The following is an 11,123-nucleotide window of genomic DNA, read 5'->3' on the forward strand; positions in this document are numbered from 1 at the left end:
AAAACCAAACTTAGTCTCAGTTTTAGTGAAATCTGGTGCAGTTAGAATGGAATGCATATCTGGATCCTAAAGACACCGGAGACTGCTTCTCAAGCGAGCTATAGCGCCCACATTCCGGGTAAATACAACCTAAACAAACGCAAGAACCTAATGCTAGTGGGAAAAATAGGTTGCGGTCTTTTGCCAAAGAGAAACCCTAAAATCCGCAATCAACAGTTTTTGACTCGCGTTAGCTGTCCTGCTAACTCACGAGCTATCGAGTGAGTGACTCGAGTGAGTACACTGGGTCAAAACCCTGTACACTGGGTTTTGACCCGCCAGAACCGCCATTTTTTTCCATGCAGTGTTCAGTCATAGTTTTACTGAGTACTTTATCTGCTTTCTCAGGTGAGGGGATATGATTTCAAAGCCGACATTTGGAGTTTCGGGATCACGGCTATTGAGCTTGCCACTGGAGCCGCACCTTATCATAAATACCCGCCAATGAAGGTGAGAACACTGCTGGGATGTCTGCTGTTTATAGAAAAAAAAAATTAAAATAAAGACAAGAATATTGGTCGTCAAAAACAATATTCTTGTCGTTAAAAATTTCTGGTGTTTTCAGGTCTTGATGCTGACACTGCAGAATGACCCACCGTCTCTGGAGACTGGTGTGACAGATAAGGAGATGCTGAAGAAATATGGCAAATCTTTCAGGAAGATGATCTCCCAGTGTCTACAGAAGGAACCAGAGAAACGGTGTGTTGCCTTGTGAGGAAGCTGTACATAACACACACTTCTTTAGAGAAGCTTTCAGTCCACGTCCATCTGTTTTTGTGGTGTTCTAGATAACTTTTATAAAGCAGAATGTGGTACTTGGTTAACAACAGTGGATTTACTCTGACTTGTACATAAAAAGGAAAGAAGCTTACAATTGTCATTTTATTACTTTTGAATTTACTGGTTTTATATGTCGTAGTATTTTACAGAGCTGTCTTATTCTTACATATGGTGTTTTTCAGGCCAACGTCATCAGAGTTGTTAAAGCATAAATTCTTTCAGAAAGCAAAAGTAAGTGTTTAACTTTTTTTTTTTTAAACTCCAAGAAAAAGCAGTGAACCTGTACTTTGTTGGGAACATTCAAATCTTTAATATAAGATAAAAGAAGTTAGTTCTTATGTTCTTCTTTTTTCTTCTTTTTATAACTCTGGGTTTGTTATTTTAGATCAGCTGCATTTTTTATTTTTTTATTTTTTTGCTGAAATTCCAGGCCTTTTAAAGACATCCCAGTCTAGAAATAACAAATTCATTGACTAGTTTTGCTGCATCACTTTGCGTTCACCTATTTCTGATTTTGACTGTCTTGTCTGGGTGGAAAAGGGATGCCCTAGATACATGTTTTTAATGAGAGCATTCCTTCTTTTGGGATTATTTCAGACGGAAGAAAACAAATGTGATTCTTGTCTCCATAACTGTGAGAAGTTCATTTGCATTACAAAAAAAAAATTCAGTCCAAATACAAACTGGGGGATTTCGTTCGATGCAATTCCCGGCTGAAGAATCTTGTGTGAACAGTAGATGTCAGGCTTTGTCCTTCATTATGTTAAAGCAAATAGCGATTCTCTCTCCTTCCAGACCCATGAATACCTGCACGAGAAGTTGATCCAAAGGGCTCCTACAATAACGGAGCGATCTAAAAAGGTAAGGCAGAGCAACAGATTTGCTGCTTGCGCTTTCTAAAGTCATCAGAAGGCAAGCTCAGTTGCGCTCTCGCGTCAGGTACGACGAGTGCCTGGTTCCAGCGGCCGGCTCCATAAAACGGAGGACGGCGAATGGGAATGGAGCGACGACGAGCTCGACGAAGAAAGCGAGGAAGGCAAAGCAGCTGTCGCAGCTTTAAGAGTGAGCTAAACCCTCAGTGTTGATGTGTGTCACAGGCACACATTAACACTCTTTGTTACTCCGCGTGCCGTGTCTCTTGATCGCTGTACTCCGATGAAGTTGTCGTCCTCGTGTCTGTGCAGCAGCATGCTCGTCCATTGTCTCTCCACTGAGTCTCTCTGTATGTTGTCTTTGACGCAAAGGAGCAGCAGGTGAAGCCTGTTGGCGCCCCGAGGCGACAAGTGCGCTTCGCCCACCCGCTCGAGCTGCCTACATCCAGGGTTGTTCACTTGTCACAGAAATGCAGATGGCATTGCCCTAACAAGGAAGGACTCTCACATGTTGGCCCTCACAGCTAAGAAAGACAGGAAAGACAGTCGAGCGCCGTTAGTGTGAGATGGCTGTGCAGGTGTCTTGACTTGCTCAGACTTTTTGTTGTCCAACCTTTTAAAGTATTCTATTGGGCTTTAAATCAACAGACCAGTACAGATAGCCCATAATTGCAAAGATGGAGAAAACCGATGTACGTTTTTCAAAAAGTTCCTCCCTCTTTGCTTAAAATCGTGTGCAACCAATTGCTTTCAAAAGTCGCCTAATTATTATCCACTTTTGTGTAGTTTAAACTTGCCATCAGTCACAGGCACACATCAACACTTGGTATAAGTTTAAGCTAGACCACCTCTGCCTCTGGTAGTCTAGAGGTTCACCCTCCAGCAGGACAACAACCTTCTGGGAGAACAAATATCCTCTACCTTGTGCTCATTTATAACATAAAATCTGATTTAAAATGCATTGAATTTTGTGCTTTTATCATGACAAAATATAACAGTACAAGGGGTGTTAATACTTTTACCAGGCACTGCAGATTTCTACTGTTTCTGTTACAAATCCTTTGAAAAGTTGCAGGTTTTTAATGTATTGTCAAAATCTTGAACAACTGTTGAAACTGTTTTACACAAAAGGCACCTTTCTGTGTGTATGTGTGTTTTTTTTTGTTTGTTTATATGTTTCCTAGTCCCTCCAAGTTAGCAGTTTAATTGAAAGCTTGAATTTGATTCTCTAAGTCTCAAGATGTTGAATTACTATTGTGAAGTGGTTGTTTAGTGATGTGGCATTTATAAACAAAAGCAAAAGTAAATGCTTAGTCATTGGTTCATCCATGGATTGTGTGTGTGTGTGTGGGGGGGCGGAGGGGAACTACTTAAACAATCAGATTGGACAGTGCATTTACGGCTGGTCATGCTGAAAATGTAGTTTTAGTTCTGTTCAACATACACATTTCTTTTGGTTCTTCCAGAAATGCCAGCGGGCTCTGAACTCTTTACAATCAATCGAGTGTAGGATAGATCAAACAGTTTGCCAGTGAGAGATTCCTGTCCTGGAGGCCATCTGTATTTCTACTTCTTTTTCTCTTCCATCACTGTTGTTTTTACACTGCCTAAATTTAATGAGAGCAGCAAATGACTTATCTTTACAGTGATCCTTAAGCAATACATTGACCTCTGGCCAATTTACTCCCAATCAATCTTTATTTGTGGTACCATGTTGGCACACTGGAATTTCTGCCATTTATTTTAAGTTTAATGTTAGATCTGCATCCTTTTACAGGTAGCACTGTTCCCAAAAGTCGAATCAGTTTGCCTTCATTTAGCCCACAATGCTTTTTTTCCTCCTGACTCCTTTCAGTTTGATTAACCTTTGAGGCACCTTTTAGTGATATTTATTTATTTATTTATTTATTTATTTATTTCATGTCTGATTACTTTCGCTTTCTATGACTCAAAATTCTGTCACCTGTCAAAACATCTCTTTTAGCTTGGCCACATTCACTCCACTTTTTATATCAATGCCAAAACTTACAGTTTATGAAAAATATGTGGTTACATTGGGCGTCAACCAAAGTTTCCAAAAATATTTTTTTTTTCTGAGCCTCAAGGTGCCTCATAGGTTCAGCTGGACTTTTTTTTTTTTCTCCAAGAAAATCAATTTGAACCTATATCCATCACTTTTTCGCTTCTTTAATCCCACTTAACACATCTGCTCCGCTTCTTCTACTAAATCTAAATGTGCAAGATGTGCCGTCACTCGTTTACAGTTGTAGTCATATGTTATGAATTGATTCCTCAGGAATATCTTGTTTGAAAACAAACAACAACAAAAAAAGGCATATTCTAATGTGATAGGATAAACTCAGATAAGGTTAATTGGCATCAAAGAGATTAAAGATCATCTGGGTCACAGCAAATCCAAAACAGTAAGTCCTGGTGGACTCGGAAATCTCAAAATATTCACCCATCTGTCGAAAGAATTTAAATATTATCCACTGATGCACCAGCCGTGAGTTTAGAAGGAGATATTGTGGTGCTTCATAAGGCAATGCTTGAAGTGCTGCACTTAACGAACTTCACTTCATTAATCCCAAATTGTGGCTGATCAATGTTTCTTTATCTACAGGAGTAATTTTGAAGATTTTGTTCAACAAAATAAAACAAACAACTTCCACATATTCCAGATTATTATCCACTAGACCTTATCGGTGTCAATAACTTGTAAATTAAATCCATATTTGGTTGATTTATTTACATCATCTTTAGTTCCCCTAATTATCAAGTCAAAGTAAGTGTCATTCATTCGTCTCTCACCACTGGTTCATTGTCAAACCCTGTCCCTGGTTTGGATTTTCAAGTATAAAATAAAATAAGGTTGCCGTGTTATTGGAAAGGATTTCAACTATAAAATAAACAAATCCTTAAATTTTTGGCAATAAAATCTCTGCAGCCAACAATAAATCTTCACTGTAGCTGGAAAACGGAACTGTAAGCCCAATGGTCACGTCCTTGAGGAAAGTAAACGAGTGATCCGTTTTAATGCGTTTCACTAGTTAGTGTTGCCGTTCTGTTCCGCTTCTGAAAATCTGTCTCCATTTATTCCTTCTGACGTTTCTTCCATCTGTCATCAACAGTCGCCAAGAGTGAAGGAAGGCCCCCAGAATTCAGAGGTAAGTTTCAAAAGGTTTATTTGAGCTTTCATGGGAAAATGGAGGAAATCCTTACGTTTTGTCTGCTAAAGTCGATATGTTTTGAGTCGGTGAAAGAAAAAAAATGTTTTTGAGAGGCTCAACCAAATGAACCTCTTTCAGATTTTCCAGACTCCTGAGCCTTTAAGTAGTCACCTCCAGCCAATGCCTCCAGGTCAGGCTGAACTACCTCAGGCTGCAGGCCAACATCTACTGCAACCCACACAAGTCAACACTCAACCCCCCGCCCAGGCTGCATCCCCCTCACTCAGTGTTCCTGCTACTGCTGGTGTTCCCACTCAGGTCAGTCTCCCCCAACTCACCATTCTGAGTTTATTCTTTGCAACTTTATTTGTTTTTGTGCAGTTGAAACGAGACATTTACTCTGTGGGGACAAATAAAGACATTTTATTCTCACTGTCTGATAATAAATGAGAATTTCTTTTGAGCATTACCAGTTAATTTTAAATGAGACGTTTCTTTTTTTTTTTTTACTACTTTCTTCAAATTTACAACTTTACATTTACTTCTAAGTAGCACTGCTTTCGAACACTTTGACTTGGAGCAAACATTTCCAAAAGTTGGAATTTTGGTCTAGTCCTCCTTATTGACTCTGTAGCTATGCTTCCATCTATTTGTCATGAGAATTTTGAGGAAACTTTTAAAATGTCGCCAAAAAAAAAAAAAGTGAATTAGATGGGTTTCCATCAACTTGCTTAGTTTTACTCAAATTAATTTGTTAAATTTGTTTCAACAGATCCCAGCTGCCTCAGGAGATATTAACACTCCCATTAGTTTGGTATTAAGGTTAAGGTACATCTTTTAAACTCATTCTAGGGGGCATATATTTGTATCTAACATCTTGTGAATACTTTTTTTTTCCCACCTTATTTTTTTTTTTTTTTTATCATTTGTTTCTCATCAGAAATTCAAAGAAGGAGCTGAATGACATCCGCTTTGAATTTATGCCGGGAAGAGGTGAGTGTGGTTTATTTTTGCAAACGACTCAGAGAAGCTAGACTCCAGTCTGACTATGTTTCCTTTATATTGTGGAAATCTCTTTCTTTAGTCATGTCTTTGTTGAAACCCTCCTATGAGTGTCACAATATGTTCCTCTCTGTGCTGCATCAATACCTTCACGCTAAGCAGTGTGGGATTTCCTAATGTTATGGCTTTTTTTTCCAGACACAGCAGATGGAGTGTCCCAGGAGCTGGTGTCAGCCGGACTGGTGGACGGGAGGGACTTAGTAATAGGTGAGTTCAGGAAAATCTTCTGTCTTTGGTTATCAAATTAGCTTTTGACCTGCTTTAAACAAGGTTCTTATGTATGCTGTCACTAAGCCTTCTGCAGATAGAGCCATCACTTATTTCAATTTATTTTAATTTTTTTATTTATTTTACTTTTCTTGAATTATAGCAGTGCAGAAGTTGGCCTCTGATTCAGGAGTGTGGCAAAAGGCCACTTAACTGGTTCCTCTTCCTTTAGACCTTTTGAGATCAAGGTTTTGAACTTGACCTGCAATCGAGAAAGATGTCAAATTTTGTAGAAAACTCAACGGACGTGTATAAATAAAAACCAGCAAACCCTGTATCGCTTTGTTTTGTATGTGTGATGCAAGTCCACCACAGCCAGTCTTTTTACACAGTCTTAAAGTATAGAATTGTATTCATTATTTCCACCCTTTATTCTTTAAAAATGTCAGTGAAGCCATCCTACATCTACATTCTCTTCCAAGATTATTTTATCCATTTCTTTGTACTGAAACGCAATTTCTCTTTCAGTTGCTGCAAATTTGCAGAAGATAGTCGATGAGCCTCAAGCCCATAAAAATGTAACATTCAAACTGGTGAGTGAAACCTTTTTCCCCATGTTGGTCATATTATTAATTGCATTATTACAGTAACGGTACTTCGTTCATCCAACCAGGGGAATTTTATTCCTCCCAGATTTTCCAAGAATAGGAGTTTAAACCTCCTTCTTTGTGACGAACTTTACTGCTGCTAAAACCTCATCAACATATTTTGATACATAGTGGGGATATTACAAATCTTCCCTCCGAGTTTTTTTTTTTTTTTCCTTCCAAGGAGCACACACATGTACTTATTAAAAAGAAATAATCCAACTTGGTGAATACTAACTGACTGATTTCGATCTCTTCACAGGCTTCTGGAGTGGAGGAATCTGAAATACCAGATGACAACAAGCTGATGGGCTTTGCTCAGCTCAGCATTAGTTAAACTGTTGTTCTACTTGGAACCGTGACTTGCCTAAAAAATGTGAAAATTAAAAAAAAAAATTAAAAAAATAGTTTAATGCATTTTTTTTTTCCTCGTTCCATGGCTGTAAAGAAACCACTACTGCCAAAGAAAATAGTACCATTTTGCTACCCATAGGATTATACAATACCACCTTGTTGGATTAGGTGGTCAGCCGTCGTATCAGATCGTACAGTGTGAGAATCGCTCAAAGTTTACAGTGTATATGTAGAAGGATTCGAGCATTTACAAGACAAATGTTTTCATCTAACCTTCTGGTTCCTTCGTCCTGTTATTCTCTCGTTAATATGTGACGCATTTGCACAATCTGATCCAACACCCTCAAATCCCGATGTTCCTGATAAGTTTAACAATGCCTTATAATCATAAAAACTACTGAATGCACGTTTTGGAGACGCCTCCTCTTCCCCCATTGTGTCGTTTGAAATGCACAAACGTGGCTTCAAGTGCTGATGCCAAACTTTTTACCTTTCTTTTTTTTTTTATGAGTGCTGATGAGATGGAAAATAAAGTAATGCCAAAATATGATTTTTTTTTTCAGTCTGTAATTTGTCATCAATTGAATTGTCAATAATCAATTGTCAATCAATTGATTATAGCACCATTGTGTTTTGGTGATTCTTGGCCCTAAACTCTCTCTCTTCTTAATAGTATAAAATTATGGTGTCATTTTTCAAAAACAGGTGATATGGGGACAAATTCGGGCCTGGCGTATTTTGAACATGTAATTCTAGCTTTGTAGCTATGTGATATAATGTTCCATATATTTTTGGTATTAATTTCTTTTTTTTATGGCATTATGTTTGTTTAAAACTCGCATCCCATCTGTATGAACTGTTTGAGTTACAAATGTAAGCTGCTGTCGCAGTTGCGCCTCAAACTGATTGAAAAGTGGTCAGTCAAAATGGCGAAAAAGGAAATATTTCATTAGCTTAACTCTCTAGCTAACTATCTTCGCTTCTGCATTCCTATTATCAGTGTAAGGAGTAAATTAACAAATATTTCACTGCAAGAATATTTATTTGTTTATGCAAAATTGATCCTCAAAAGTTGCAAATGATGAATGACATGTCATTCCTGCAATGCTTACCTCCTCTAGAATTAGAATGCAAAAGCTTTTCTTTGGCGCCCTTTCCAAAACGACATACAACGGTTACGGCTTTGCTAATCTGAAAACACCCGCGCAAATTTAAAAGCAGGTATACTTTTGAGAAACTGACTTCAGATTGTGCAGATTTAGGTTTGAAATTATTTTTAAGTAGACCAAGACGCTCGTTCCTGATAAGAAATGAGGCAGCCATGTCTCGAGAGCAGCTGCTACTATTTACATTTTAAAAACGGTACGTCAAAAATGATTTATACAGTTCATCTCATGTACATGCTATAAATGAAAATGACAAAGATTCATAGTTGAGAAGGTTACCTCCACAGTTAAATCGTATGCAGAACTCTGGGGATTTTCAATGCAGCGAAACAACCCGGTTCTGTTTGCAATTTAAGCTCAACAGGCTCATGCAAATGGGTAATGCGCAGTTTTAATATGTTTATTTCTCAGGAACTTTGTGTCACAGTGTTACAAAACTGGATTTAAAGGTATAAAATATTTTTGTCCTAAACGTGTGCCCATAAGGAGGACTTATTTCTTCAAAGTTCAAAGCGCTGTTTTTTTTTAAAATATATATCAAACACGTGTGAGCGCATGTTTTGACTGTTTTAAGCAATGGACTTTATACATCAGATTAACTTAAACTGTGTATAATAATTGAAGGCTTTATGGTTTACATGGATCTTGATGAACTCTTGATATTTTGCTTAATTATTTGATTATTAAGGTCACTGGATAAATAAAAATACAAATTCTCAACTAACATACAAGTGTTTGTTTAAAATGAAACACTATGCTGAGTTTAGTGATGGTTCTTGCACAAATGGCAGCCTGGGCAATTTCTCTCTTTTCCAACCAGCTGAAATGAAAGCATCCATCGTCCGTCTTAGTGCAGGATATAAGACAGATAAAGAACAAAACCCAGTACTCCTATCCTCAGCATCAAAGGGGGCCAACCAACTTCGCATTGACTTAATATGTATAAAAGCAATAGAAAACTTGTTTAGGGTGCAACTGACAGATAAGTTATGTTTTTTTTTCATATGTATATATATTTTATCTGATGCCCCCTTTCTATTGCTCCCATGGGCAACTGCCCATATGGCCCAAATTAAAGATAAAAATTTACAATGGCTCTTTTGTTTTGGCTTTTACACATTTAAATGAGCTGATTTATTCTTCTGATATTTAAAACTGTGCTCTGAAAAACTCCAGTTAATTCAGACTATCACCAGAAAAAGAAGGAAAAAATCCAAAAGCCTTCATGACATTGTGTTTTTTTTTTTTGTTGTTTTCTTCTATTTAGTTGGAAGTAAAAGTGCAGCAGCTGAACTCTTATTACTGTCTGGTATTAGTTTTTGAATTTAACATTTGATTTTTAACAGGGCTGAAAATAAGTACTTGACCTAAACCTGAGGATGTAAATAATGTCATTTGTTTTTTTATTTTGATGCCGTTTCACTCTGCCTTGTGTTTCTGTCTCACGACATGATTGTAGGTTCCTCAAAATGTGGCGATTGGTTCTTTGAAGGCCTTTGATGTCAGCAACAATTCGTCAAGTTATGATGTTTGTTCATAATTTCCTGTTGGAAAATGTTAATTGTCCTTGAAGATTTTGAACACAAGTTCTAAATCGCTTTGAGTTTCCAAAATCTAAAAGAATTGTCAACGCCGCTCATTAAACCCCAGGTGGGGGCCGTTTACAGTCACTCTCACATATGCTTTCTCATTTTTGTTTCTTACAGCTGATATAAATAAAAAACTTAATTGTAAGCAGTTGGAAAAGCCCATTTTTCTTGCAAGTTTTTGCATCATTGACCCAGTCTGAGGAACTTGTGTATTGCATATAAAACAGTTAGGACTCTAGTGCGGTTTATCTATTTAATTAGATGATGATGTATTGTCACAACTCTCCGGATGCCATTTTTGGATGCCGTCAAAAAAAAAAAAAAAAAAAAAAAACTAAGAGAAAAGCTTTGTATTTTGCCTGTGAAGATGTAAACCTATGTGCAAGCCTTAAATCACAAATGACCAAGTGTATTTTTTTTTTATCTTTATTTTATTTTTTTTTTTTGGAGGGACTTGGGAGGTAATTTTGATTTAGATGTACGTCCTAGTTCACATAAAAATTCCTGAAAGAAACTTGCGCAGGTGAAGCAACAAAAAGCAGTGATCCCGTCTTTCATCACTTGCTGATGGTCTCAGATCGAGCCCTGCTAAAGTTGGTCAGGACTTTTATGATCGAGCCTTATGAGATTGTGTTCGTGTGTGTGCTTTGTGTAGACCGAGTCTGGCTTCAAATGGAGATGATCTTGTGGCTTTGTTCTTTTTCTCGATCTTCTGTCCTTTTTTTCCCACACCGTCTAACAAAACTGTAGCAACTGAACAGGTAAAAGAGTAAACAATGTTTGTCTAGGACTTAACTGAGGTCGTTATATGATTTGCTTTTCTGTTTATGTTCAGTATTTCCATTTCTTTTTTTTGTGATTATTTTGGAGTTCAGGCATGTTTCTCTTATTTGTATTCATTAAAAATAATTAGTACATCTGCATCTTAGACTTTTGTCTTTTTTTAAAATTATTTAAGACTGGCGCTGGTGCTGCATTGCAGTTACCTGGGAAGTGGGAACTCTGCTCAGACCAGAGGTAACGGCGTTCTACTTAAAAAGTCGGGATTGCAACACGGCGATGCCCATTGATATTCTTTACAGTGCCTCTTACAAATATTTTTAGCCCTTACACCATTTTTAAATTGTTCAGTTTAGAGTGGCAGGCACTACATGTAACACTGATTTAACACAGACTCTCTTGTGTGTCTTGTAAATATGAATTCATCACATCTTACTACTGTTGAGGTAATGAACGG

The 11,123-nt window shown here is 37.5% G+C and overlaps 1 protein-coding gene across 2 annotated transcripts in view; it reads left to right on the forward strand.

Annotated features, from left to right (window-relative positions):
- oxsr1b (oxidative stress responsive kinase 1b) overlaps positions 1 to 10,809 on the forward strand; it is a 45,883-nt gene extending 35,074 nt beyond the window's left edge. For both annotated transcript variants that reach the window (XM_016673193.1, XM_007555553.2), the window contains 12 exons: positions 388 to 489; positions 605 to 738; positions 1,002 to 1,050; positions 1,615 to 1,680; positions 1,759 to 1,881; positions 4,823 to 4,858; positions 5,000 to 5,179; positions 5,634 to 5,689; positions 5,802 to 5,854; positions 6,062 to 6,130; positions 6,659 to 6,723; positions 7,040 to 10,809. In XM_016673193.1, the coding sequence (XP_016528679.1) occupies positions 388 to 489; positions 605 to 738; positions 1,002 to 1,050; positions 1,615 to 1,680; positions 1,759 to 1,881; positions 4,823 to 4,858; positions 5,000 to 5,179; positions 5,634 to 5,689; positions 5,802 to 5,854; positions 6,062 to 6,130; positions 6,659 to 6,723; positions 7,040 to 7,114 (1,008 nt within the window). In that variant the 3' untranslated portion in view covers positions 7,115 to 10,809. The remainder of the gene's footprint in view (positions 1 to 387; positions 490 to 604; positions 739 to 1,001; positions 1,051 to 1,614; positions 1,681 to 1,758; positions 1,882 to 4,822; positions 4,859 to 4,999; positions 5,180 to 5,633; positions 5,690 to 5,801; positions 5,855 to 6,061; positions 6,131 to 6,658; positions 6,724 to 7,039) is intronic.
- Positions 10,810 to 11,123: the final 314 nt, after the last annotated feature.

This window comes from Poecilia formosa, unplaced genomic scaffold (genome assembly GCF_000485575.1).
Source record: "Poecilia formosa unplaced genomic scaffold, Poecilia_formosa-5.1.2 Scaffold71, whole genome shotgun sequence".
Taxonomy (NCBI): Eukaryota; Metazoa; Chordata; class Actinopteri; order Cyprinodontiformes; family Poeciliidae; genus Poecilia; species Poecilia formosa.